This window comes from Epinephelus moara, chromosome 14 (genome assembly GCF_006386435.1).
Source record: "Epinephelus moara isolate mb chromosome 14, YSFRI_EMoa_1.0, whole genome shotgun sequence".
Taxonomy (NCBI): domain Eukaryota; kingdom Metazoa; phylum Chordata; class Actinopteri; order Perciformes; family Serranidae; genus Epinephelus; species Epinephelus moara.
Genome location: NC_065519.1, coordinates 14,023,236 through 14,050,000, shown reverse-complemented (window position 1 = coordinate 14,050,000; position 26,765 = coordinate 14,023,236). Strand labels below are relative to the sequence as shown.

At 42.6% G+C, this 26,765-nt stretch overlaps 2 protein-coding genes across 4 annotated transcripts in view; both read right to left on the bottom strand.

The window, feature by feature from the left end:
• The window catches only part of uggt1 (UDP-glucose glycoprotein glucosyltransferase 1), a 60,918-nt gene extending 48,037 nt beyond the window's left edge, over positions 1 to 12,881 (bottom strand). For all 3 annotated transcript variants that reach the window (XM_050061375.1, XM_050061376.1, XM_050061377.1), the window contains exons 1-6: positions 12,803 to 12,881; positions 5,638 to 5,770; positions 5,217 to 5,296; positions 4,759 to 4,889; positions 4,542 to 4,654; positions 4,280 to 4,454 (exon numbers count right to left, since the gene is read on the bottom strand). In XM_050061375.1, the coding sequence (XP_049917332.1) occupies positions 4,280 to 4,454; positions 4,542 to 4,654; positions 4,759 to 4,889; positions 5,217 to 5,296; positions 5,638 to 5,770; positions 12,803 to 12,833 (663 nt within the window). In that variant the 5' untranslated portion in view covers positions 12,834 to 12,881. The remainder of the gene's footprint in view (positions 1 to 4,279; positions 4,455 to 4,541; positions 4,655 to 4,758; positions 4,890 to 5,216; positions 5,297 to 5,637; positions 5,771 to 12,802) is intronic.
• Positions 12,882 to 19,869: 6,988 nt separating this feature from the next.
• Positions 19,870 to 26,765, bottom strand: part of hs6st1a (heparan sulfate 6-O-sulfotransferase 1a) — an 80,552-nt gene continuing 73,656 nt past the window's right edge. Inside the window, exon 4 of the mRNA XM_050061313.1 lies at positions 19,870 to 25,285. Coding sequence (XP_049917270.1) covers positions 24,959 to 25,285 — 327 coding nt within the window. The 3' untranslated portion in view covers positions 19,870 to 24,958. The remainder of the gene's footprint in view (positions 25,286 to 26,765) is intronic.

Below are 26,765 nucleotides of genomic sequence, written 5' to 3'. Positions count from 1 at the left end.
TTGCTTCATGTTCACTGACAGGTACACACATTGTGTTCACTTGTGTGCTTGCAGTACTACCACACACCCTGACAACAGCTGTGAAAGCAGGGGAGAGACATTTACATTCTCTGGCTTATCTCTGAACTAGAATATAATTTAGTAAGTAATTTACACACAGTAGTGACACATCGATTTGTACCTTTAGGTTGTGTTGGTATTTCCAAGACTATGTGCAAATGACAAAACAAATCAAATATATCTACATATAATGTGTAATCAGAAAAGTGTTAATCTAATGTTTGTGTGAATGTGTAGAGATTCATTTACACTCATCAGCCACTTTATTAGGTACACCTGTTCAACTGCACGTAACAAATAGCAAACCAGTTAATCACATGACAGCAACATGGTGGTTCAAACCGAGCATCAGAATGGGGAAGAAAGGTGATTTTAAGTGACTCTGAATGTGGCATAGTTGATGGTGTCAGGCGGGCTGGTCTGAGTATTTCAGAAACTGCTGATCTACTGGGATTTTCACGCACAACCATCTCCAGGGTTTACAGAGGATGGTCCGAAAGTGAGCAGCAGTTCTCTGGGTGAAAATGCCTTGTTGATGCCAAAGGTCAGAGGAGAATGGCCAGACTGGTTCAAGATGACAGAAAGGCAACAGTAACTCAAATAACCACTTGTTACAACCAAGGTCTGCAGAAGACCATCTCTGAACCAACAACACATCCAACCTTGAAGCAGATGGGCTACAGCAGCAGAAGACCACACCAGGTGCCACTCCTGTCAGCTAACAACAGGAAACTGAGGCTACAGTTCACACAGGCTCACCAAAACTGGACAATAGAAGATTGGAAAAACGTTGCCTGGTCTGATGAGTCTGGATTTCTGCTGCCACATTCAGATGGTAGGGTCAGAATTTGGTGTAAACAACATGAAAGCATGGATCCATCCTGCCTTGTATCAACGGTTCAGGCTGCTGGTGGTGGTGTAATGGTGTGGGGGATATTTTCTTGGCACACTTTGGGCCCCTTAGTACCAACTGAGCATGGTTTAAACACCACAGCCTACCTGAGTATTGTTGCTGACCGTGTCCATCCCTTTATGACCACAGTGTACCCATCTTCTGATGGCTACTTCCAGCAGGATAACGCACCATGTCACAAAGCTCAAATCATCTCAAACTGGTTTCTTGAACATGACAATGAGTTCACTGTACTCCAATGGCCTCCACAGTCACCAGATCTCAATCCAATAGAGCACCTTTGGGATGTGGTGGAACGGGAGATTCATATCATGGATGTGCAGCTGACAAATCTGCAGCAACTGTGTGATGCTATCATGTCAATATGGACCAAAATCTCTGAGGGATGTTCTCAGCATCTTGTTGAATCTATGCCACCAAGAATTAAGGCAGTTCTGAAGGCAAAAGGGGTCCAACACGGTACTACCAAGGTGTACCTAATAAAGTGGTTGATGGGTGTATATCTGTCAGGTTAAAAAATGTTCCACTACTCTTTATTACATGTTATAAACTGTATGTAGTTTAACCTCCACATCTTATACTGGACAAAAGCAACACTGGTCCTTGAACGTTTCTACCTCTTAAACCAAAATTAAATGCAATTCTGCCTGCACACACAGATCCCACACATCTGCTTACAAAGTCTGCCAGCCCTGCATAACTATTTTGCATATTAAGAGCCAATCACAATGCCGGCAGCACAGAGATAACGAGAACGCTTATTAACACCAGGTGTAAATGCAAAAACCAATGGACTGGATGTCGTTATCCAGATACAGGATTAGCATATTAGGTCTGGTATTGACTGATCTCTTGGTTTGGCGTACACATCTTTAAGCTCTCTTTCCACAAGAAACGTTCCTTGTTTGAACTGTGTGAATGCTGTGATCGAGGGGGACCATTTTTTACATCCTCACACAGGCAAAAGACATTAAAGTCTGAGGTAGAATCACATGTAGGACCACACATGTAGTCACCTATACAGAAGTCCTTGAGACGGCCACTGGATACACCACTTACAGAGTATCCAGGGAGCTTAAATGATGAATTGCTGTTGTCTTGTTTATTATGAATACAGATGAGTGTTATTGGTGTGTATGCATTTGCATTTTCTATGGAGGTTCTGCACTTGTTGAGTTTACACCAGGCAGCAGCATCCAGGGTTGAAAAATGAAGCCCACACTGAAGAGCTAAAAATCGCTAAAAATGGTTTGGGTCTCTATAGCTAATTTTGTCTTTCATGACAGTTATTTAGTGTCTAATACCTAAATGGTGTGGCCTGAACACATCATCAATGATGAACCCAGGGTCAAAGGGTGTTTCAGGTATTAGATCATTAGACATCCGCATCTGGGCTACCCAGACAGGGGTGATCAGTCCCCGGCTTGTGTCCAAGCAGCGACACAACACCATGGATCTGCCCTCTTGATCCACAGCCATCTTGAGGCTCTTTCTGCAGCCTCACTGATGTTTCTGGTGGCCTTCCTCTCCTGTAACCCTCTGATGCCAAGGAGCCTGCCTGCACTGTGCACACACTGCCCTGGGAAACCCCTGCAGCCCACCTCGATTGGCTCACAGCGGGCCCTCCAACTACTCTCTCTACAGGCCTCTAACAGCTCAACAACTGTCCGGGGGTGAACTTTTTCATAACCAACGCTTTTTGCTTTTTATTAAGGCTTAAAGTTACGCATAATTAAGGGCGGGCCACTTTGATTGCTGGGATGTCTGGCGATAGTGTCCTCAGCTTCTCAGTCAGATTCACCCCTCACTCCCCTCTTGTCCAAGTATGGTCACATCTGGCTCCAAAAAACAAAGATGGCGATGGCTAGAGTGCCAAACTCAAGGCTTCAAAACGGGAATCCACAAACCAGTGGATTCATCACGAAGACATCAGTATTATCTTTATAGTCTATGGTTTACACATTTACATGCATTCATTTTTATATTGTTAGCCTGCAAATCAATTGCTCACTTATTGAGGTGTTGCAATAGAAGAATATGATTTTTTTTCCTTATTACTACTGTGCGTACTAGTATTTATCTTTTGATGATGCTGTTTAGATTGTTTATGTATTTGTATTTTCTATGGAGGAAATGTTGGTAAATCTGTGAGTAGATTTGCACATAAAAATCCATGGTGCTAAAAACCTACACTGGATTCATGAACACTGCGGAAAACTCTGATTTGATTGAAAGTTCATGTGTATGTTAATGAATGCCAATCAATTGTAAATTGGTAGCATGCTCCTGCAAGTCAGCAATTAGCATACATTCGCGCCTATGAATGCATTCCTCTGCACTTTTTACTATGGTGCGTAAAGATGGCAGAAGAGGAGCGCGCTGGTTTATTTTATTCATTCAGAGAACACTGTGTATTAAGTTGATTTAAATAACTCATTCACAGTTTTAAGATCCCTAATCTGAAACTTAAATCTGCTAACTGCCAAATAATCTAACTAAATGTGTTATATTTCTAATCTCTTTCTAAGCACAATAAGAATTAAAACTCTAATTTCTCATAATGACAAGCAACATTTCAGTGCAATATCTTATTACAAGCACTACAAGCAGTCAGAAGCAGGTGTAGATTTTGTTAGTACCTACAAAAAGATCGGAGCTACTTATATATTGATGAATGCTGAAATACACCTAAATTTCCTTCTGCCTACAGTACACTTAAATTCGTTCTGCTCATGTTTCATGAATGAGACCCGATGAGTTTACATATGTACATGCATGCATTTTCTGTTAGTGTTTAAGCCAACTGGTCACTTATCTGGTTGTTGCAAACTTCTTTTTATACTAGTATTTAGTTTCTGATGATGTTGTATTGTCAGCTGGTTGTTAATCAACAGCAGGCTCCTAGCTGTTGCTTAATAGGATTTGTTCCCTATTAAAAAGAAAACGTGTGAGGTTCCTTCTGCTGCTGTGCATCATTAAAAGTGTTGCAAGTGCTGACAACTTTGCTTGCTAATTTTGTGAATTTCGGTGCCATTATACTTTAAAAACATTTGAGTTGAACACGCCACTTCTTTTGTTTGATCATCCAGATACAGATCACATGTTTTTAACATTTCATTGTGCAACAATATCCAAAAAATGCACAAGGTGTCATGAATATATTTATATATGCTGCCACCTGCTAGCTTCTAACAGCTTGTGAAACCTTGTAGTCTTTATCTAGATGTGTCACTATGTAACGTGAACTGTATCACTGCATTCACAACTCATATTTAATCTTGTTATAAGTGTGTGAGAAACACCTACCGCCACATAATGGCGGAGCACGTAAGTCGCCAGGCCATCGTAGACTTTGGATGATATGACTTGGTGGAGCCTGTCGAAATCCGGTTTCCCAAACTCGGCGTACAGGATGACAACAGGAGCATCTGGATTTGATCCTGGGTATTTGTGATCACCTTTGAAAAGGTATGGCTTTGGTCTGAAAGAAAGAGACACACTTATAAGATCAGTTGTTACTTAACTGGTTCATCAACTTCATGTCTGAACTGTATGTGCCTTTAATTACCTCTCAGCTGCTGTTTTCAGCAGCGCTTCTAAACTTTCTTCATTACACGTCTTTTCTCCGTGGACGCTGAAAAATGCTGAGCAGCCAGAGGGAGGAGGCTCATTGGACGCTATCTAAAAAAAGAACAACAGGGTCTTTCACACACATTCATGAGACTATGACCATCCTCACATGCATGTACATAACGTCAGAAAACACAAAATCATTCTCCTGGTACCTGTTGGAAGGAGTACACTGTTGCAGAGTAGGCTCTCAGGGAGAGGGCGAACTTGAGCATGTTCACCTGGACGGAGCTGAGCAAGGCACTGGCTTTCTTCACAATCAGGTCATAGTAGGCCTGATCTGTGTCTGAATGAGGGCAACGAGCATAGGTAATTCATCAACATTGTGTTCCTTGACATGCTTCCTCTCGCTCTATTTAACATTGTCTAACTCTGTCACAGGAGTTGTGGTCTAACTGTTTTAACACTGGCAGAGCCACAAATGAGCAGAACAAAAAAAAAACAGCACACAGCTCTGTTCTATCATGTTATTGCTTACATAAGTGTTTGGCCAAAACACTGACACTGCAATTGTTTCTAAGGGGCTTTCATGCACATCATAAATTCAGCTGCTCCCAGCGCAGAGACTAAAAGTGAAAACTGGTCTAGAGTGGCTGAAGCAGCTTCACTTTACCATCATGCTCTCCTTTTATGTTCCGATTAGCCTCCACAAAGTCCCAGAACTTCTCCTGGCTCTCCTCTGCCAGGAACTCACTGAGGAGGAAGTAGAAGATGAAGGTGGCAGTTACATAAGCTGTGTAATGTACAGTATGTATGACACACTTTGTGCAGACAGCTACATTTGGATGAAAAATGAACTTGAAAAAAAAGGTTGCCAAAGTCAGAGCACGGGGTCACACAGTGCTGCATCTGAAGCCTTTAAGTATTCAGCATCATGCTCAAGGACGCATCAGAGACAGAAGTTTGAACACATTTAGAGGACATCCTCGGTAATGACCCTACAAGCCCTCGGGACATTGATTTATCTATTATCTGCTTCCTAAATGTAACGTCAGATGTAATGCGGCCAAATGGCTGCTGCTGCAGTGTCGTACCTGGCCTCCAGCAGCAGAGGGGTATCTGCCCATTTGGTTGTGAGGGTGGTGGTGACAGCCTTGGAGTCCGCACCCCCGGATACTGCAGAAAGCAGCGACAGCAGCAGGGCAGACAGAAGCCACATCCTCAAGCCTGAGAGAAGAGTGGAGGGAGTGGCAGCGAATGAGTTGGTGATTCACAGGAGTGACAAACAATCACAACAACAATGTGTGTTACAGAGACAGAGACGAGAGAGCAAGCTCAGCCCTGTTTATTTATGGCACCTAAAAGCATTTTGGGTGACATATGGACTTCTAAAAGAAAGGTGTGAGTGCACCCAAAGCACACTGAGAGAACACAGTCAATCAATCCACTTACAACTAGAGAGATCAACTATTCAGCTTTGAGGTGTGTGGATAACTGGGCGGGGCAACAATTGGATAATATCAATATAATATAAAAAAAAAGACTAAAATAATGATTTAAATTTTTGTTTTTGTCATATGTTTGCCCTGTCTGGAGCCACATGATGCACAACAGTGGGTCACATTTAACATCAGTGGGATTATTTAATCTGGGATACTGCATACATCTGCCATATTGTGATACTGATATCATATCATTAACACTGTGATACTGATTTCAGCCACACTGCCAGACACAGCAGGATGCCACAGATGTGCCTTTGCTAAACAACTTCAACATGGGCTGTTTGTGCGCTGTCTGTCTGAATGCCATGTCCTTTATACTCAGCACTGCAATCCTGTTATCAGAGGGAGGCAACAACTGGTCATCAGTGTTGCCTGGAGATGCTTTCAGCATGTTTTATGATGCAAGGTACAAAGTACAACCCATCTCATCTTGCTGTAAACAAGGCTGAACCACCAACTGGGGAAAGAGGACAATTTCACCGGCGCACCATGAACCCAAGGTTCAATGTGTCATTCAGTTTTAGTGGTGATTTGATTAATTGGAAAGTGGTAATAAAAAAAATACACACTGATAAAGTAATATATGTGTCCTACACCTACAGTGCTTCATTGTGCTGTCATCCTTAGTCTGATTCAAGTTTAAGGCCCAAATTTCTTCTAAATCTATGTTGGGCTCACATTGTGCATATTTCTATATGAAGATTAGATCAAATCACTGCAAACTATCTGATGCAACATGAACCTGGAGCAACGTATCACCTATTATGGCTGCAACTTAGGCCTGCCCCCTAATAGTTGGCCAAATGTAAGCCGACCAGAAAGTCATTAGTCGGCAAGATTTCATTGGTTGCTTAATCGCAGAAAAAAACAACAACGTAAAACTCTATTAGGAGCTGCACCTTGTCAAATAAATCAAAACCTATATGACTGGACCATATGGGAGCTTAATTTGAAAGGACAGACACAGGAAGTGGCCACACTCAGCAGTCAGACAGGAGTCAAGTTAATTTCCAGGGCTGGTACCTGCGGTTATTCCACAGGCTAGTTAATAACATGTCGGGCAGGAAATCCAAAGTGTGGGATCATTTTGAGAAGGTGAAGGACGAACCCAAGGTGATATGTAAACTCATCTTCACTGGTCGACTACAAACATGACGTATCATCTGAAACATGGAAGTAGCTACATGCCCATTAGCCCACAGCGTCATTAACAGGCGGCTCGCTCAGTGTGTGACGTGCACTTGTAGATAACATATAGGCCTATATTAATGAAGGTTCATTAGTACAGTTTTGTATTTCTCTGTAATGTAGCACAGTGTTAACAATGTTACTGATACTATTCAGGGTTTCCACCAGGATTTTTTGGGCAGCCCTAGAGCAATTAATGATTATTTTCACAACCTGCTAATTAGTTTGTTGATTAATGTCTTACTAAAACATTAGAAAAAATTAAAAATGACTGACACAAATCTCTAGAGCCCAAAGTGACGACATTATAGGTCCAGTGTGTAAGATTTAGTGGAATCTAGCAGTAAATTCTCCCATGTGCTAAGCATGTACGAAAGCTATGCGAAAACATTAATGGCCCATATCATAACTATATTCTGGGCTACTATAGAACAGCAAGGCTAACTCAGTAGAAGAGGACCCCCTAAGTACAAACCGCTCATACTAAAGTCACTAAAAAACAATTCAGGTGATTATAAACCAATGAAAACATAGTTATGAATATCATGTAACATTTCTGCCAATAGATGCCCCTTTACCTGCACACTGGACTTTTAAATTTCTCATTTTATCCGTCAAACAGTTCAAAATTAATGTCTAAGATAATGTTTTGACAAGGAGAAGCTGCAAATTGTCACATTTGTCAATCAATTCATAAACTAATCTTTACAGCTCTTTAGTCTGCAATATGTATACAGAGAGGATGGGAGGTCAAAGGTCAACAGAGGCCCAACAGCAAATATTTGGCCCCCTTCCAGGTTAAATCTAAGGCCTCAGGGTCCCTCCAACAATACTTATTATAAATATGTATTCTAAAAAGAAGAAAATACCACGAGTTAAAATAAAATCTGAATCTCAGTTAACAAAGTTAACAAAACTAGAACTGCTGCCTCATGGTTGTAACTGTGGATTCACACCAAAAGCGTCATGAGCGTCATAAGCGGCCGGCAGCCATTCATTTTCAATGTACGCTTGCTACGAAGGGCGTCTGGAGCGTCGGCGGCAGCGAGCAGCGCGATGCCAGCGACCGGAGTGTCACTGTGAAGTTGAGAGAAGCTCAACTTTATGCAAATGAGCAACGCCGCCGCCGAAGCAGCAACCAATTGCAGTCCGTGAATATTCTAAAGGCGGGACAGTGAAAAGAAAGAGATCTTCTGCAGCGCAGCTTGAAAGCCCCGCCCCTTGGCAGCCTTCTGCAGGCCCTGCCAGAGCTGCCAGGCAGCGCGATGCCAGCGACCTGAGCGACCGTTGGCGCTCATGATGCTTTTGGTGTGAATGCACAGTTAGCCTCCATGAAGCAGTCAAGTTGTAGTTAGAGTTTAAATCCATGTCTGCGAAAACATAGATGCTTCTCACACATCTTCCCCTTGGCAGCACAGAAGATCTATACAATCAGCAGAGTTTCAAGGTGAACACCAAAGATTAGTCACCAATTCAGTATCTGACCAAATGTCTCCTCTTCTGTTCCTGAGATAGGGCGTTGAATAATGGCAAGAAAAGTGTTTTTGCAAAACATTATGTCACAGTGATGGTGACCTTTGACCTTTTGCATATAAAATGTCATCACTTCATCATTATATCCTGTCAGACATTTGTGTGAAATTTTGCCATAGTTTGTGTATGAATTACGGAGCTATGGCCAAAAACAAATTTGGTGAGGTCACAGTGACCTTGACCTTTGATCTTCAACCACCAAATGTTAATCAGTTAATTGTTTAGCCCAAGTCCAAGTGGACGTTTGTGCCAATTCCCTCAAGGCCTTATAGATATATTGTGTTCACGAAAAATGAGACAGACACAAGGTCACAGTGACCTTGAACTTTGACCAGCAAAAACTAATCAGTTCACTGTTAAGTCCAAGTAAACATTTTTGCCAAATTTGAAGAAACTCCCTCACAATGTTCTTGAGATATTGCTTTCACAAGAATGAGACGGATGAGGTCACAGTGGCCTTGACCTTTGACCTATGGCCACCAAAATCAGTTCTTCGTTGAGTCCAAGTGGACACTTCAAGCCGTTTTTGAGACACTGCATTCACGAGAATGGGAGAGAAAGATGTACGTAGTCGGACCAATGGGCAGCCCCAAAACATAATGCCTCTGGCAATGGCTATTGCCAGCACAGAGGCATAAAAATAGGGCTCAACACAACTTGTAGAGAAATTCCTGCACACTGTCTGACTTGCAAAAATAATGATTTTAATACTGCAATGTTTCCGTAATTAGATCTTATCAGGTAAAGCAGCAGGTTTTTGAATGATGAAGGTCTAGTTGCTGAAATGTCGCAGCATTGAAATCATTATTTTTGCAAATTAGACAGTGTGTGGGAGTTTTCCTACAAGTTGTGTTCTGCTCATCACTCTCCTACGCACCTGTTCGGAAATAGATGTGTGAAGTTATTCCTTTGTTATAAAAATAGGGCTAAGATGTAAACATAATTATATAAAGTGTTATAAATTGTGTGGACAGCATACCAAGTGAATAAATGGAATGTAAACAGGAATGTAGTAAATGTATATACATAGCAAGAGTAATAAATATATACTGTATTGATAGAGGTATAAATGGTTTATAAAACAGTGAGTTGTGTATATAAAGGTAAAATGACACTATAATAGTTGTTCCTCTATGTACTGTGTTAAACTGACAATGTGCAATAATATGGTCTATGAAGAGTAACTATTGGCTACTGAGGGAGGCTGCCAGACAGTAAAGAAACCAAGCTCAGTCAAATACTGTGCAACTATTTGCTCAGCCTGCATAATTCACGTGTATATGTGTCACCATGGGTCCTGCAGGTTAAGCAGATACTGGATGAATGTGGCTTGTCTTACCTCTTGCTTACACAAAAGTGTAACAACATCAACTGGTTCAAACTAACTGTTGAACAGAGGCTAAAAGATCAGCTTATACAAAAGTGGCAAAGTGAGATCAGAAGTATGACATCATGTGATATATATGCCAATATAAACAAGAGTCGAGAAGTATCTGTTGCATGAAAACCAAAAGTACAGACGAATTCCTAAAGTCACTGGAAGATATTAAGCGCAGGACAGAAACCAGAGGATTTCCAACCTCCGTGGTGATGATCATATGGGAGATGAGTATCATATTTTGATTGAATGTCCAAATGTAAGCTTAATGACTTAAAGACAAAGGTATTTGCCAAAGTGTTATTTGAACCGTCCATCTATGTTTACATTTATTTAGTTATTACAATCAGATGAGCCAAAAGGAATTTGTAAACTGGGTGCTTCTTGAAGAATGTCCTTCCTCTGTTTAAGTAACATTGGTTGTACTTTAACCACACTGTGTGCCATTATTTTGTTATTGTATGTAATGTTTGGGCTCCATAACATGTGGTCAGGCTCCTCTTCTGTGGAACCATCTTCCTGTTTCTGTCCGGGAGGCAGACACTGTCTGCACATTTGAGACTAGACTTAAGACTTTCCTTTTGATAAAGCTTATAGTTAGGGCTGGCTCTTATAGTTAGGGCTGGCTCAGGCTTGTCTTGTACCAGCCCTTAGTTAGGCTGACATAGGCCTAGTCTGCCGGTGGACCTTCTATTATACACCGAGCACCTTCTCTCCTTCTCTCTCTCTCCTTAGTTTCTGAAAAGTTGATTCTTCTTCATTTGCTAACATTTACGTCCTATTACTGCATGTCTATAACTCGGCTTCTTCTCTGGAGCCTTTGTGCTCCACTGTCTCGCAGGTTAACTTGTATCACAGCTGTCGTGGTTGTGCTGCTGCCGTGGTCCTGCCTGATGCCTCCTACTGCTGCTGTTATTATTAGTCACACTTCTACTATTATTGTAACACACATATACTATCATATGTTAATATATACCTACAACATATTGTACCACAATTACTGTTATTATCATTATAATAATATTACTAAAATTAATGTTGTTGCAGGCTACTGTCATTACTGTCTGCCCTGCATCTCTCTCTCTCTGTCTCATTGTGTCATAGGGATTACTGTTAATTTATCATGTTGATCTGTTCTGTACGACATCTATTGCACATCTGTCCATCCTGGAAGAGGGATCCATCCTCAGTTGCTCTTCCTGAGGTTTCTACCGTTTTTTTCCCCCGTTAAAGGGTTTTTTGGGGGGAGTTTTTCCTTATCCACTCTGAGGGTCCAAAGGACAGAGGGATGTCGTATGCTGTAAAGCCCTGTGAGGCAAATTGTGATTTGTGATATTGGGCTTTAAAAATAAAATTGATTGATTGATTGACTGAAAGAGAGAGANCTTAGCTACCAGCGGAGCTAACTGTTAGATTAGACTCTTGCCGTATCCGGTCAGCAAAACAGCAAAAACGTCCTTCTTGCAAAGGAAAGACTCGAGTGCCATCTTCTGTTCCTCTTTTAAAGAAAAAGCCAAGTCTAATACGTTCATTGTAGCGGCCAAAGCCGTTTCAAACAACTGGTGTTCATCTGTAGCCATCTTGCATTGTTTACTGACTGATTCCGGACTTCGTCGTCGCAGCGCTGTCGTCATCTGTTTAGCTCGCCTCTGGCCCACCTATATCAGATACACCGATGTGATTGGTGCAGCTCGGTTTCATGGGCATAGGTAATGAGCATCATTAGTGATTGCCAGAGTGACTCGCTGAGCAAATTCAAATTGTGCTCTCGCGAGAACTCTGGATTTCCAGGGTATTTTTTTTCCCCCGTTAAAGGGTTTTTTTGGGGGAGTTTTTCCTTATCCGCTGCGAGGGTCCTAAGGGGGGGAGTTTTTCCTTATCCGCTGCGAGGGTCCTAAGGACAGAGGGATGTTGCATGCTGTAAAGCCCTCTGAGGCAAATTGTTATTTGTGATATTGGGCTTTATAAATAAAACTGAATTGAATGTGGTCGTGAGTCAAATAAATGAAATGAAATGAGAAACTTCACTGAAGTCTCTCCTATGTTGTCTCTTATCTTAACTGTAAAGTGACAGCATCATGGTAAAATGTCAGATATAAAGATATAAAGTGAAAGTGATGGCAGGGGGAGGAAGAACCCTTCCTCATCATCATCATCATCATCATCATGCTCTGACAGTTTCCTGTATCCTAAATCCAAATACTATGTTAAGTGCGCTCTCACCGCGGTTCGTCTCTAGTAAACAGAAAGCTCCGTGATGTCTGTCCAATGAGGAACTTCAGCGTGTCTCCTCCATCCAATGAACGCCCGGTTTGTACATCCGGTATTGTTTCAATGACAATCAGAGATGTACGGAAACATTAATGTGTTTGAAATATGTTTAAGTTGTCTAAACAGCTTTAACGTCCGTCACATTTACACCCAGAGCCCGTTAAAAGTTGGTAAACTCACAGCGAGCTAATGCTAACAGTACCTGGAAATGAACGTTAGCCAAAAAGGCAGTAGCAGTAAGCTAGCTCTCTGCTGCTACACTGAGCTTATTTCGGTTAAATCACAGTCCGCTAATGTCAGAGTGTCTATGAAAGCAGCAAGAGACAGCCCAGGATACAGTGAATTATAGTTTCATCACATAAAAAATGAATGATATATGCTCACCGAAGCCGGCTCCGTAGCTTCCTGCATTCATGATCCGCTGGGGAGTGGGAGGGTCCTTCCTGACAGATTAGGTGGCCACAGCCGTGCCTGTTCAAAATGACGGAGCTCCTCCGAGCATTAAACTATTTCACAACAGTGAAACGTGACTGGAACATAAAACAGGCAATTTCACTGAAAGATAATTAAAAACTGAAGTATGAGGAAACTGAACTTAATCTGGCAATTAACTTTACTGCCTCACCCCTGCCTCCCACACTGAAAAAAAGAAACATAATTAAACATAATATCTTATTTTATTTTTTACTCAATTAACAAAAACTTTTATAATTTTATTTTTCCAGTAGAATAATGATAGCAGCTGAGAGCATTTGGACAAAAGGGAACAGGTTTGCAGCCACTGTTTTCGCTCCATATAACAGGGTGAAGCCAGGTAACATGGGACAAATACAGGGGCGTAAATACAGACAGTGCAGGCAGTGTGGTTGAACTGGGGCCCCTGGGGTGGTTGGATTGCCCACTCTCACGTTGCCTCTCACTCCGACCTCGTCACATATCAACATTTGGTCACGGACTTTCCACATCCAGATATGACGTGAAAGGTACCCTGGGTGAGTTGGTTGTTGACGTTCTGGGACGCTGTGTCAAGTTCTGCCTGTTACATGCATTGTCTACTTTCAAAATACACTTCCGTTTTCACAGGAAATTTACCATTTACATACAGTCTCTTTCAAAATAAAGGCACTACATCGGTACAACACTGCAAATTGACGTTTGTTTTTCACCAACAGCTTAGCAGCGGTTGGGTTAAGGAATAAAGAACAGGGTTTGGATTTGTAATCTTCTAAGACATGAACGCCGCTCTCCTGGAAAATTGGAGTTTGTTTGACACATCCACCACCTCTCCTGCCCTTCCTATTTGGACTTTCTCCCTGATGCCACTGCATGTTGTTAAACTATAACAGCAACCTGCTGCATATAAAGCTGATGTTAAAGGATGGCTTTTTTCGTCAGTGTCTGACGCTGCAAGTCACTGCCCAAGCTCCGGATTTTGAAGACTAGAGTAAGACCGGGTTGGGTCTCTCTAGAGCAGAGGACGGGCCCTTGCGGGTGACTCAACAAGGACTTTATATGTCCTTGAGAAGGCAAAACCATCTCCGTCAATTTTTCTTTTGGGAAATAGCCAGTAGCAATCTCGAACAAAATTATATGCTAATTTTATATAAACTATAAATAAACTATTTTAAAATCCATTTAATTAATAATTTCTTATTTTTATATGGTATTTTTGTCATATATAGATTTGCAGGGATGACTGATAATATGTATGTTGATGTTATCCAATGTCAAGTCTGTATATGATCATGTGACAATGCTATGACTATACGGTAGCTGTTTTAAAGCTAAATCTGGTACTAGGGCCCGTCATAATGGTGTGCACTGGGGCCAATCCCAACTACTGTACACTACTAGACAAATATGATGCCTTAGTAAATCTTGGGCTCTTTAAATATTAGCAGCCAGTCACTGACATGCTATTGAGTTGTTGCTACAAATGTGCTTTACATGAAACAATCATTTAAATAGGTCTGAGAAAACTAGTGCAGTGAAAATCACTGGTCCCAGAACTTGCAAGGAAAATCATGTGGCATGTTGATTTTTTCATTTTGGTAATAAGAGTGCTGCAGCTAAAACAATTAGGGTATAACTACAAAAATGGTTGTAGGATGTTGCATTTTAAATATTTGATTTATAATCAAAATATTTTCACACTGTACTTTACTTTTTATGAAAAAGGGTTTTGTGTGAGTACTGAATCCATTCAGGTAAAATGTGACCAAAAATAACCCAAAATTGGACATTTTTCAAAACTGTTTTTGGCTACCACATTTCATTAATCATGAGGTATGCGATTGTGTGCCATCCTGTAATATTACAGACATTTTTAGTATTAAAAATGATGCAGTGAGTCCATGTCAGCTGCAGTAGTCCAGAATTAGCAGTAATTGTTGCACACCCACAGACACACAAACATGTCCATTATAGACAATATGGCACCAAGAAAACAGGCAGCAAATGAAAACAGGGATAACATGACAGAAAAGTTGTGTTATGGGGCTTTGCAGGCCAGTCACTCTGCAGGGTCCTCACAAAGCTGGGGATAGCGGGGCTGGCTATGAAGAGGGCCATCAAGAGTATCATCAATGCCACAGAGAGCCACTAGGTCGCTCTGGCTGAGGAGGGAGGCCCCGTGGTCTACTGCTGCTGGGATGCAAGCCGGGGACTGATCACGCCCGGCTGGGTTGCCCTGGGTGAGAGTGATGTTTGAAAAGACCTGAAACACCCAATGATTCCAGGGTACATGACTGACGATGCATCCCAGAGCATCCACAGGATGTATTGTGTAAGAATGAATTAATGACTGAACAGAGAAATTAATTTAACTATTTAGAAAACAAACAAATATGACTGTCTAATTTTACCTGAATATGTCATCAGAGTGAGGTGGGGGTTCTTGTTGTGTTTGAAGGTCCAAAGTTTCTAAATTATTTTACTTGGCAACATATTTTATTTATAGAAAACAGCAGAAAAAGCATAACTGGTTCTAAAGGTAACCCTTAGGATAGCATTCAGAGTTTTAGGCTATTTTTCTTGGTAATGTACCTGAAAGTCCATAAATATAATAAAAATAAATAAGTACAATAATATGTATTCTTAAAAGTGGTTGAACTGTGTAAAACTGTCAAACTGTGATTTCACTGCCCAATATTTTACTGTCACTGTATTTAAGAATATAAATGTGAGTGTCACTCACAAGCGTTTAGAACAGAGGTCATTATTGGATCGTTATACATCCAGTATACAATATGCTGAGCAGTGGTCAGTGGTTATTTGTGTCCCTTGAATGAAAACCCCACTCTAAACACAATCTATTTTGTGCTGTTCCAGTGATTCTGGACAGTAAAATCAATATTTACTAACATATACAATTGTATCCAGCCGTAAATCGCAGCAGGTGTCACTTTTATGGAGTCGGTCCATTGACACTTCATTAGTGGCAGCGTCCATGGGTTCCTTTGTTTGAGTTATTGCATCCAAAAGAGTTGATCTGAAAGCAGGTCTTAAAGGGACAGCTCATCCCAACCTGTACCTGTTACCTGTAGTGTTATTTATCAGTCTACTTGGGGCGGCTGTGGCGTGACGTAGAGCGGGTCGTCCACTTATCGGAAGGTCGGTTCATATCAAAGTATCCTTGGGCAAGAAACTGAACCCCAAATTGCTTCCCATGGCTGTGTCATCAGTGTGTGAGTGCACTGAATGGTTAAGCAGGTGGCACCTTGTATGGTAGCCTCGGCCACCAGTGTATGAACGTGTGTGTGAATGTGACAAGTAGTGTGAAAGTGCTTTGAGTGGTTGACTAGAAAGGCACCATACAAGTGCAGGTCCATTCCATCCATTTACTTGTCAGAACTCACATATTATGATATACAAATAAGCAGGCATGTATTTGCATGTGTATGTGCGTGCATACATTAGTATGCTCAAGTAGGTCTTTCTTTTTTTAAATTTAACAGTGAACTTGCTGATTACATTTTTTTGTATTTCATTATAACAAAATCAATACAGTACATATAATTAAAACTCTGATATTGAAGCTGAGCTGCCTCATATTATGTAAATAATTATATGAATACAATTTTAAAGAGCTCTGGGGCGCTGGTGGCTTAGTGGTAGAGCAGGCGCCCCATGTACAAGGCTGTTGCCGCAGCGGCCCGGCTTGACTCCAGCCTGTGGCCCTTTGCTGCATGTCACTCCCTCTCTCTCTCCCCCTTTCACACTTGACTGTCCTGTCCATTAAAGGCAAAAATGCCCTAAAAAATATCTTTAATTTTTTTTTTTTTTTTTTTTTAAAGAGATCTGTCATTTAGAAGGAGTGAGATAACAGATGGTGGGTTGTATCTGTCCACCCGTGTGCATACAGATAGGTTTAGGGCTCCCACACTTATTAAGGTGGTCCATATATATTTGGGACTTGATTTAAGGAAACAGCATGTATTAATTTGAAAAATGGAAATGAGGCTTGCTGTATGCGTGGCGTGATAGCCACGAGAAATAAATCCTGTATTTAGCATAAGCCAAAGCTGTCCCTTTGGTTTACAGTGTTTGTTATGTGCTGATGAAAAAGCAGAGAAACTGAAATCCCTCTTTTTTTTTTGCGAAAGGCACCTGGGAGTCCTGAGGTCCATTTTGTAAAGCTCTACCCTGAGTCCGTGTGAGAGGCTGTATCTTCTTTCCTCCGGGGCACATTGGTAAAAGTGTCTACCTGTTGTGTGGTCCTGATAAAAAGAAGATGAAAGGTACAAGAGACACTGTCCCAGGGTGTGGAGACATGGGTCTTGCTTTTTTCATTTACTCGCTCTGCAGCCTAAATTAAATTGGACAGCTGATCCTCCAGAGGGAGCAGTTCCAGGGTTTGATTTAACATTATATAAAAAGCAGCGACATTAATTATCCTGCTGGATTTGACCTTCACTTCCACGTGCACGCGCTCACGACACCTCACACATGTCGATGCGTGCAAACACACAGCTGCATCCCCTGCGAGGACGGGCCGAAGCGTCCTCGCAAGACAGTCCTTGCGAGTGTGGCAGCCTCACACGCACACGCCTGCCCACGGGGCCTGTTCATCTGTCAAGGAGGTGACATCTTCAGATGAATTATGGGAGATGGTTGTCATCTTCTCCGGGGTCACATACGAAATGGCGAACCCGGGCTGTGGGCTCCCTCTCCTCACACTATCACACGTCAGCCATTTTAGAGGTTGAAAGCCTCGACGGGGGACCAAAACGACCTCAATTAAACCTCCATTAATATTAATACATTTTGTCGTTTCACGTGAGTTGCTACTAATTAAATGTGTCCCTGACTGTATAATGGGGGTCAGCCGGGGTCGCCTGCATGAAGCTAATTCACCACATTACAGCCACCAAACACTGGGCCGGTCTCACATCATAAATACGGAGGGAGAGGAGGGCAGTCTTGCTTACCTTGGTGTTTGCAACGGCTAAACATACACACTTATTCAGCAAAAAGACGGCTTTTTAATTAGGATCAGTCACTTTATTTTTTATTAGTAACATTTATGGTTTTCATTTCTACGCTCTCTTGTGTGTGTGCGTGTATAAAGGGAATATACTAACAGCCTTACAGACCATGTTTGGCTCTGACTGAGTGTTTGTATCCTGCTACATTTCTCCAACATCAACATTTATAAGACTTTTTATGTAGAGGTTAATAAGTTTGCAGCAGATCAGCTCTTTATGAGCTCCTGGGCCACAGCTACACACACACACACACGCACACAAACATAATAAACACACCATAATGGGATTGTGGAATTCCTCAGATTGGACTCCCACTGGTGTCAGTCTGTACGGGCTCCAGAGCCGAGCGCTGCCTGGGAGGTTGGATTCTTCTGCCCAATCCTTTAATATCATGAGAGATGATGATTTGGTGTTGACCTGAGAGATTAGCCAAACCCGCAGTGGAAGGTCAGATAACGGCCCCAGATGTCCGATCTAATCATGTTTATTTTATTGCTGAAGGAAATATGTGTACTCCCACACTGGATTGCACTCTCCAGTCGCCCTGAGCGTTTGCTTTTTGACAAAAAAAAGGGTATTGAAACTGCAAATTGTTTGTGTATAGAGATTTATCCACATTGTATATTTGATGATGAAGGCCTAAGCCACGGCGGCCGCTGGAAAGGACTCAACCGGAGAAAGAGGACCAAACTCCGCGGTGACCGCTGTTGGCGCCAAAAGGGCAATCCTCCAGAACTACAATAGCCTGGCTCCGGAGCATGTGAGCGAGGCACTAAATATGAACTTATCTGCAGAATTCCACGCTGAAAAATAAGCGATAATAATGCCAGAGCTTCTTTGTTTGCGTGAAAGAAGCATGGGACCGGCAATGAGGAGCTGCAGCCAGTTTGACCTCCTAATAATGGACGGTGGCCAGAGCCCATACAATCACTCAGAGCCGGATTCCCTCTGCAGGAGAGAGCGGGCACTTTTTCCTCTCAAACACTCACATGCACATGTTCACCCGAACAAAAGCCGTCCAGCCCTCTGCAGTAGCAGAGCCATTATTGTTTGTTTAGTCCAGCTGCACTTGAAATGACAGCGACCCAGAGCTATGGGGAGGATTAAAGACTGCGTTCAGTCCAATAGAACATGTACCAGCTGCCAGAGAGGCTGCACAGCCTTCCCTTTCTCTCCCTCTCCCCCTCATTCTCTCTTCATATGTCAGGCACAAAAACATCCTCTCTTTCCTCCTGTCTTACATAAAGGCCCTCTCTGATTCCCCGTCTCCTTTACACCCTTGCTCTCGTCGGCGCTGTCTGCCCGCTCTCATCTCCCTCTAGGCAATTGCCTCAGCCTGTCGCTGTCCAGGCAAATTATTTTTCTGCCCAGCCTCGAGGGGGTCAAAGTTGAAGCTCACCGGACTCTTGATGAGACAGGCCCGTGCTCTGCTCCCTCTCCTTTGCATGCTCAGCCAAGGACGGGGAATGATATTTATACCAGCTCGCAGTCTCCACATCCCCTCCTCGCCAAACGCCTACCTGCCACAGCACAGGAAAGAAGCGTATTTGTGTGCATATACGTGTGTTAGGCAGGCCCCGAGTGTCTGCAGATTGAATTAGGCTGTAGATCACTGTTGACAGGGCTGAGGCTGTCATTAGGGGAAGGAGGGGGGGGATAGGCTGCTTTATGGGGTCACGGTCTTGTGGTTAGTGTAGGCGAGCGATAGAAACGTCCTCTAGTTATAGATCGGCCTGTGGATGGAAGAGCAGAAACCTGGAGGGCAAAGTTCCCACACAGGATGTCAAAAAAATCAGAGAGTACAGGAAAATGTGGCCGCGCTTCAAGTTCAGTACCTTGGATGTATTTTCCATCTTATGAAGAAAAAAAAAAAAAAAGGCGAGATGTTTTTCATGCCTGATAATGCAGCGACAGAGCGGGAAGCATCATAAATGATATGCAGTGACAACCAAAACACAGTCAGGTCTGTAAAAATGAAATATTTTAATTGGTGGCTTGATGATTCATTTTTGCAATCATAAGAAACAAACCCAGAATGATGCATACAGAAGGAGCCAGAGACAGACTGCACACCAATCCGAAAAAAAAAGTCTCTATCACACTCTTTTTAACACATCTTTAAAAAAAATAAAAATAACAAAAAGAAAAAAATTGAGGATGTTAGCGACACCTGGGTTGCTTCATTGACACAAAGGAAACGCTGTTAAGACATCAGATATACATAGTGATGAGACATAAAATATTTGAGTATAGCTTCACGGCGTCAATTCCTGGAATCATTTCAGTGAAAGGATTTAGTTTGTCTTTCACACACTGCTCAGGTACAAGGGTCCGATGGTCACTTGAAACTGGAGCGCTGAAAATAAAACACTCTGAAGGTACAGAATCAGTTTTGTATTCTGCCTTCAACCTCTAATGCGGAGCCAGATATTGGTTCGGAGCCCAAACGCAAGTCTGATTTTGAAAAAGAGGTTGTGGGCAAAGTGCCTGGAGCTGCAGTGTTTTCAAGTCTCCAGTTTCAAGAATACAATGAAGGGGAAGTTAATACGAAACAAAAAAAGGGAGATCTCTCTTCCCATATCCATTTGCGTTACTTTGAAGGCTACACAAAAAGCAGCATATTGACGCTGGATGCATCCCAATACCTTTCATCACCCCCCCCCCCCCCCCCCCTCTCCCTTGTTCTTCTCTCCTTCATGAATCATCCCTGATTTAAAAGGAGCTGATCAAAAGGAGAGACACTGAAGGATCCAGGGTGATTAGTTGAAATTTAACAAGGAGGGTGGTGGGCGGCTAAATTGTTGGTTTCTCTTGCCTTCAGACGTTTAAAAGAAAAAAATCTATTGTTAACACGATGCAACATGTTATTTATCTTATACCAAGGAAGCATGTGATCTCCTGTTGCCCCCCCCACCGGATGAGACCAAACTTAGACTACATTCACTTTAATTAAATCATGTTGTGACACATTTTTTTCACACTTTTACATTCTCCTCTCCACGGCCTCACTGGTCTTCCCTCTTATTGCTTGATTTCTTTGCTTGCAGACAGAGTTGGGGTTCAAGAACATTTCATGAAAGATATGAGTCGTCTGAATCCTTTTTGAATCTCTTATTGAACCTCATCAGCTTTAGTTATAATTGACTCAAAGATCTATTGTGACTTTTTGGTGGCTGAGGTGGCAGAAACTCTTTACAACCTTAACATCAGATGAAGAGGATACTAAATAACATGTTGATGACGTATTCGACACACTGGAATAACATGCGTAGCTTACTTATGTTTACTTTTGTTTCGCAAGTCCTGATGCAGAACTGTTAACATGATCATCTTGAATTATTAATATGAAAAGGTTAAAATTAACATGATTCAATCAGCTAGATTTTCCAGTTAAGAGTGACCACTGCTGGTTTTGTTGAACCACAAGTTCACACGAGTTGTGCTTCTATTCCCCAACGAACCATCTCTGGCCGATTACAGACACCACCAAAGTTTCATTTTAGCCGTTAAGGAATTAATATTTGTCGGATACAGCAGATATAATCTATATTTCGAAAACGAAACACTCTGTATGTTACTTTGAGATTTATTCACATCATATTCCATATGTAACTCTAAGGGTAAAAGTCAGAAGGTTTTTCATTCCAAGTTATCCAGTGGGAGGTTGCGCCTCTGAAGTTATTTTCGGACTGATAAAATGTTTACACGGGGTGAAACCAGTGTTTAAACCTGAAATTTCCACAGACTTTCTCAATGCTGGAATGTACTACGCTAAGTCAGCTGCTCTGGGGTCTCATTTATAAAGTAGTGCGCGGGATCCATGCTGAAAATGTACATACCGACAAAAGCGAAAATGGCAGGAGCCAAAAAAAATTCAGCAATTTCGACAATTAGGCTTCCACCTCACCATCTTCATCGCCAATTCCCTGTCTCATGGGTCAAGGTTCCTCCCATCAAGTCTGCTTTTATAGATATCCAACAACTTTTGTGTGGGAAGTAGCGTATGCCTCTTTCGGGACTTGTTTTGTGCGTACACAGTGTTTATAAATCAGACTCCAGGTCATGCCAGTATGTAACCATCGCAATCTATGGAAAAGCAGGATGTAAAGGTTAAATTTGCCCTGAGCTGATGACTGTGGGGTCACAAAATTCTCTCTGATGATTCAACCAGTTGCTGGATAAAGAAAATAGTTTTGATTTATCTCTGAGGTCTGCGTGGGGAACACTGAGACTGAGTGCTACGATCACAAACAGGGCTGCTAATGATTATATTCATTGTCAGTTATTTTCTCGATTAATCGATTAGTTATTGGGTCTTTAAAATGTCAGAAAATGGTGACAAATGTCGATTAGTGTTTGCCAAAGCCGAAGATGTCTTGTTTTAACCACAACCCAAAGATGTTCAGTTTACTGTCATCAAGAATTACGCAACCTGATTAAGCAACCCAATTACCAAATTATTTGGCGATTACTTTATTAGTTGACAACTAATCGATTTGTTCTTGCAGCTCTCATTAAGAGTGGGTTTACTTTCAAGTCAGCCGTTCCTCGTCCATTGCTTCTCTTTCAAAACAAGCGTCAGGAATAATCAGCTGCGTCGCTTGTGGTCGGTAAATTAAGACATTCAAGTAGAAAACAACGCAATCAAACTTATTCTGTTGCTGACGCTTGTGTTGCATTCAGTTCGGAGATGGTGTTTGAGGAAAATGTGGCTGCATTGCCGGTTTGCGTAGGGACAGCTACCGAATCAAGGAATAACGTACCGAGTGCTGGGAGCACAAATGGGTCTACTTTTGGTGATGTTTATTGGTTAAACAGGTGAAAGCTACATATATTTTTTTTCTCCAGTGCAGGAGGAGAGTTTTCAAAAAGAGATTCATCTGGATCAGAGCGGATATTATGGCAAAAGAGAACCAGAACCACCAAATTCTGTAACCTATCGTATGAAAAAGCTTGAACCACAAGCACACGACAAATTAAAAATACAGGGGTTAAAATTCCTGCTTGGGGCAAAAAATTTGGTGTCACTGGTAGAGATGGCTTTTGTAACCCAACCTTAGGTAAAGACGTGTCACATGGGCAGATTTTTAAAAATATAAATTAGGATTTTAGACTATTATAGTGATACAGTCCTGATGAGTAACTACGTTAAGAAAAGGGGGAAAGGAAAATGTCGAAGGGCAAAGGAGGGGAGTATTATTGGCTTGCATCACCACGACTGCTGTTGGAGGGACTCTATTGCCCCGCCCCTCCACCACCCCCCCAAAACAAACAAACAAACAAAACAAACAAACAAAAAATGGCAAGGTAATTGGTCATGGAACCAGTCATTCACAAAACTCACCAGGCATCCTCTCTCAGTCACACACACTATTTACAAAGGCATACACATACGCCAATCAGAGGCATACTGTACATACTATTTACACACACACACATAAACACACTCATCCACGCAGACACACGAGTAGTCAGAGAAATTACTGTAGTATAATGCAGACATAATAATATCTGGCAATAATTATGTTGAGTATGATCCCAGTACATAGAGGCACTGCTACCTCGCCCCGTGCGTTCCTCAGGGTAAAACCCAGTAAAATACCAGTTACACTAATGAACCGCAGGTCACCGCCGCCGTGTGCGCCCTTTCAGCAGGTGGGAAGGAGGCTTGTTTGAGACCGCCGCTTTTACAAGACAGCGCTAGGTCAAAGAAAAGAAAGAAGAAGAAAGAAAAAAAAAATTGAAAATGCCACCCACTGCATTAATGGCTCACATTGCCATGGTGACCAGTAGTTCCACAACTCCCATCTCGAGCATTTGTCTGAGTTAAGGTTTCCAAAGCGCTTGCCGCTCACACAGCGCGGTTCCTGGCAACAACCTGCGGCAGACACACTCCTCTCTCTCCTCTGCCTGCCTTTGATTTCTTCACACCTATGTGAGATTCGACTCTGTAATTGGCTGTCATTCTCCGCAGGACTGAGACACACACACACACAAATACGGAGAGGAAAGGAGAAATAATGAACTCGTTAAAGCAACAGGAACTTTGGGAACCTTTAACAGAGAAATAGGCCACTTTTTTTTTTTTTTAACCCACCCCCCTCCCAAAAATGCAAGGCTTCAGTAATGGCTATGGTCCATTGTACATCAATCCGATCCGTTAGCTTTGACTTATAAAACCGATAAAAATAAAGAAATAAAGGAATCACTTTTCTTTAGGCAGCAATATTGGTCTCAGTGTTATTACAATTCTGCTTTAAAAAAGCATAAACAAAAAAAAAAAAAAGGAAAAATACAAATGAAATCATCCTAAAATGAGAATGAGTCATTATTTCATGACCAAAGCGTGTTCATGGGTGAGATGGCTGAATTTTTTTTTTGAAGCAGAAAGCTTTATTACACAACTCAGTCCAACTTTTTCTTCGCTTCTTTCTCTCCTTTCAGGTTCAGTCTCTCTCATGTACTCCCACCAATTTCTTTGTTCAGCTCAGCCATTAGCATACTTTTATAGCTTCCCCGGTCCCTTTGAAATCGGAGCATCCGGGAAGTAGACTGGTCCTTTAGCGAGAGTTAGTGGGAATTCACAGACTTAATTTTATTTTCTCATGCTCCATATTAGGCCACAGAGAACAAGAGGAATACAGGAGGAGGAGGAGGAGGAGGAGGAGGAGGGAGAGATGGATGAGATACTCGGTTGTCAGCAACTCTTAAAAATATCTCTTCTCTGCTCAGTCAGTAATGATGATAGGAGAGACAGAGAAACTCAGAAGGGGGGGGGGGGGGAGGAGGGCAAGCGGGTGCTAATAACAACTGGGCAAACCTCAATAATGTGAGCTGATGCAATCGACCAAGCCCAGGTCTCCATAGCAACCACTGCGACTCTCATTCCCGCAGCCCAACTCCTCAGTAAAGTCTGTTTGTCAGTCATTTGGGTCTTTGATGCAGGCGCCACTTTCTGTGTATGTGTGTGTATGTGTGTGTGTGTGTGTGTGTGTGTGTGTGTGTGTGTTTCACATTACATATGCGTGTCTGTGTGTTTGTTCTCGTTCTGCTGCTACCAGCGATTGATGATCTGGTTCATGTAGTCCTCAGTAGGGAGCCTGCTGCCCGCCTCCTCCGTTCTGCCGCCCTCCTCGCCCTCCTCCCGCTCCTCCCGCTCCCCCTCTCCGTCCTCCAGTGTCGACACCGAGCTCTGCCGCCCGTGGGACGGCCACAGGCTGACGCCCAGGCCCAGGCCCTGGTGGCTCTGCTGCATGTGGTTCTTGATGCGCTGCTGCCGCCTCTCCTGCTGCCTGGTGTACTGGTAGCGCTGCTGGAACAGGTCCCTGGCGTAGTCGTAGAGCTCCATGTCCAGCTCGTTCAGCTCCTCAATGCGCTGGACCTGATGAGGAGGGAGCAGATTGAATGTTTAAAGTTTTTTTGAAGGTAGCTCAGAGGCAGAAAAGCATGGAGAAGAAGAGATGGTAAACAGCCTGTTGCACCAGGTGTGTGTAAGTTCAAACATTTGCCTGGTTGTAAGGTAAATTATTACTAAGGTTTGATTTATGCACCACTAAAATAAAAGCAGTTTCACCACGGAGACAAGTTACAATATAACTCTAGGTAACAAGGACATAGTTACACATTCCCCTGGGTAGGTGTAAATCATAAAACCTCACAGAATTACACTCACTGATGGTAAAACAGCAGCTTTTCTATCTCGCAGCATCACTTTTTTCATGTGATTTGCAACACAGTAATCCAGTAAGAGTCCTAATTTATTGATATGGTATTTCAGTATAGATCTGGCTTAATATAATGTGCTACAATGCCAAGCGGCTCATGCTAGCCACCAAACAAATGCTCAAGGTAACCATTTTGATGCAGCTCCATCTTTCATTCCTCTCTCTGTGCTGTTACCTTGTTGTGGTGGAGAGGCTTGTGTTCTTCTAACATCCTGAAAGCTATACTTGAGGGAGGGGGGTGGGTGGGTGGGTGGGGGTATGTGGCCCCTAGTAGGCTCAACCATACCAGATTGGTCTCAGGCGAAGAGCCAGGCTAGTCAGCACAGTGGCCCTCCAGGTTTGGGGATTGGGCATGGTGCTAACAACCCCATAAAAAACACACTGACAGAAACTACACTGGGCTAAACTACTGACATCAGGCACTAAGCAGACCCCAGCAACGAAAACAGATGCAGGATGAAAGCCGAAAGGCAATCGGGAGTGCCAAAGAGGGTCTATTAGAGCCAAAATCCGAGACCAACCTCGTATGAGACCACCAAGACAGCACAAGCCCTCAGTGAGATGAAGAGATAAACACCTGGGCATACTGGGGATAAGTGAAAGTCACTGAACTGACTCCGCACGCCAAGTGCTGCATGATAGATCCGTCATCCGCCATTCAGGCCATGACAATACCCACACACATGGCGTAGCTGGAGAAAGCCAAAACCCTGACGTTTGAGATGGCTAGGCTATGTGCTAAGAATGGAACAGGGCCGGATCACGAGAGTTGCCTTAAGATGGAGACCACCAGGCAAAGAAGAACCCAGAAGGCTCAAACCACCTGGTGCAGAACTGTGACAACTGGAGTTGGAAGAGACAAACCTGTCATGGGGAGAGGCGCAACATGCTGCCAAGGATTGAATGCAATGGAAAGAGCTCATTGAAGCCTTATGGGGATGAAGAGGAGTTAGCAAGTAACCATCTTTGATTGCTGATTTGCCCTTTGCCTTAGTTATGCCTTAGGTTGGTCAGTGCCAGGCCGTTGGTGAGCGTCTGTCGCTCTAGTTTTGTGGTGTGTCTCCAGGGTTGGAAATTAACTTTTCTGTCCACCTGCCACTGTGGTTGGTGGATTACAAATTCTACCAGCCACTTAAT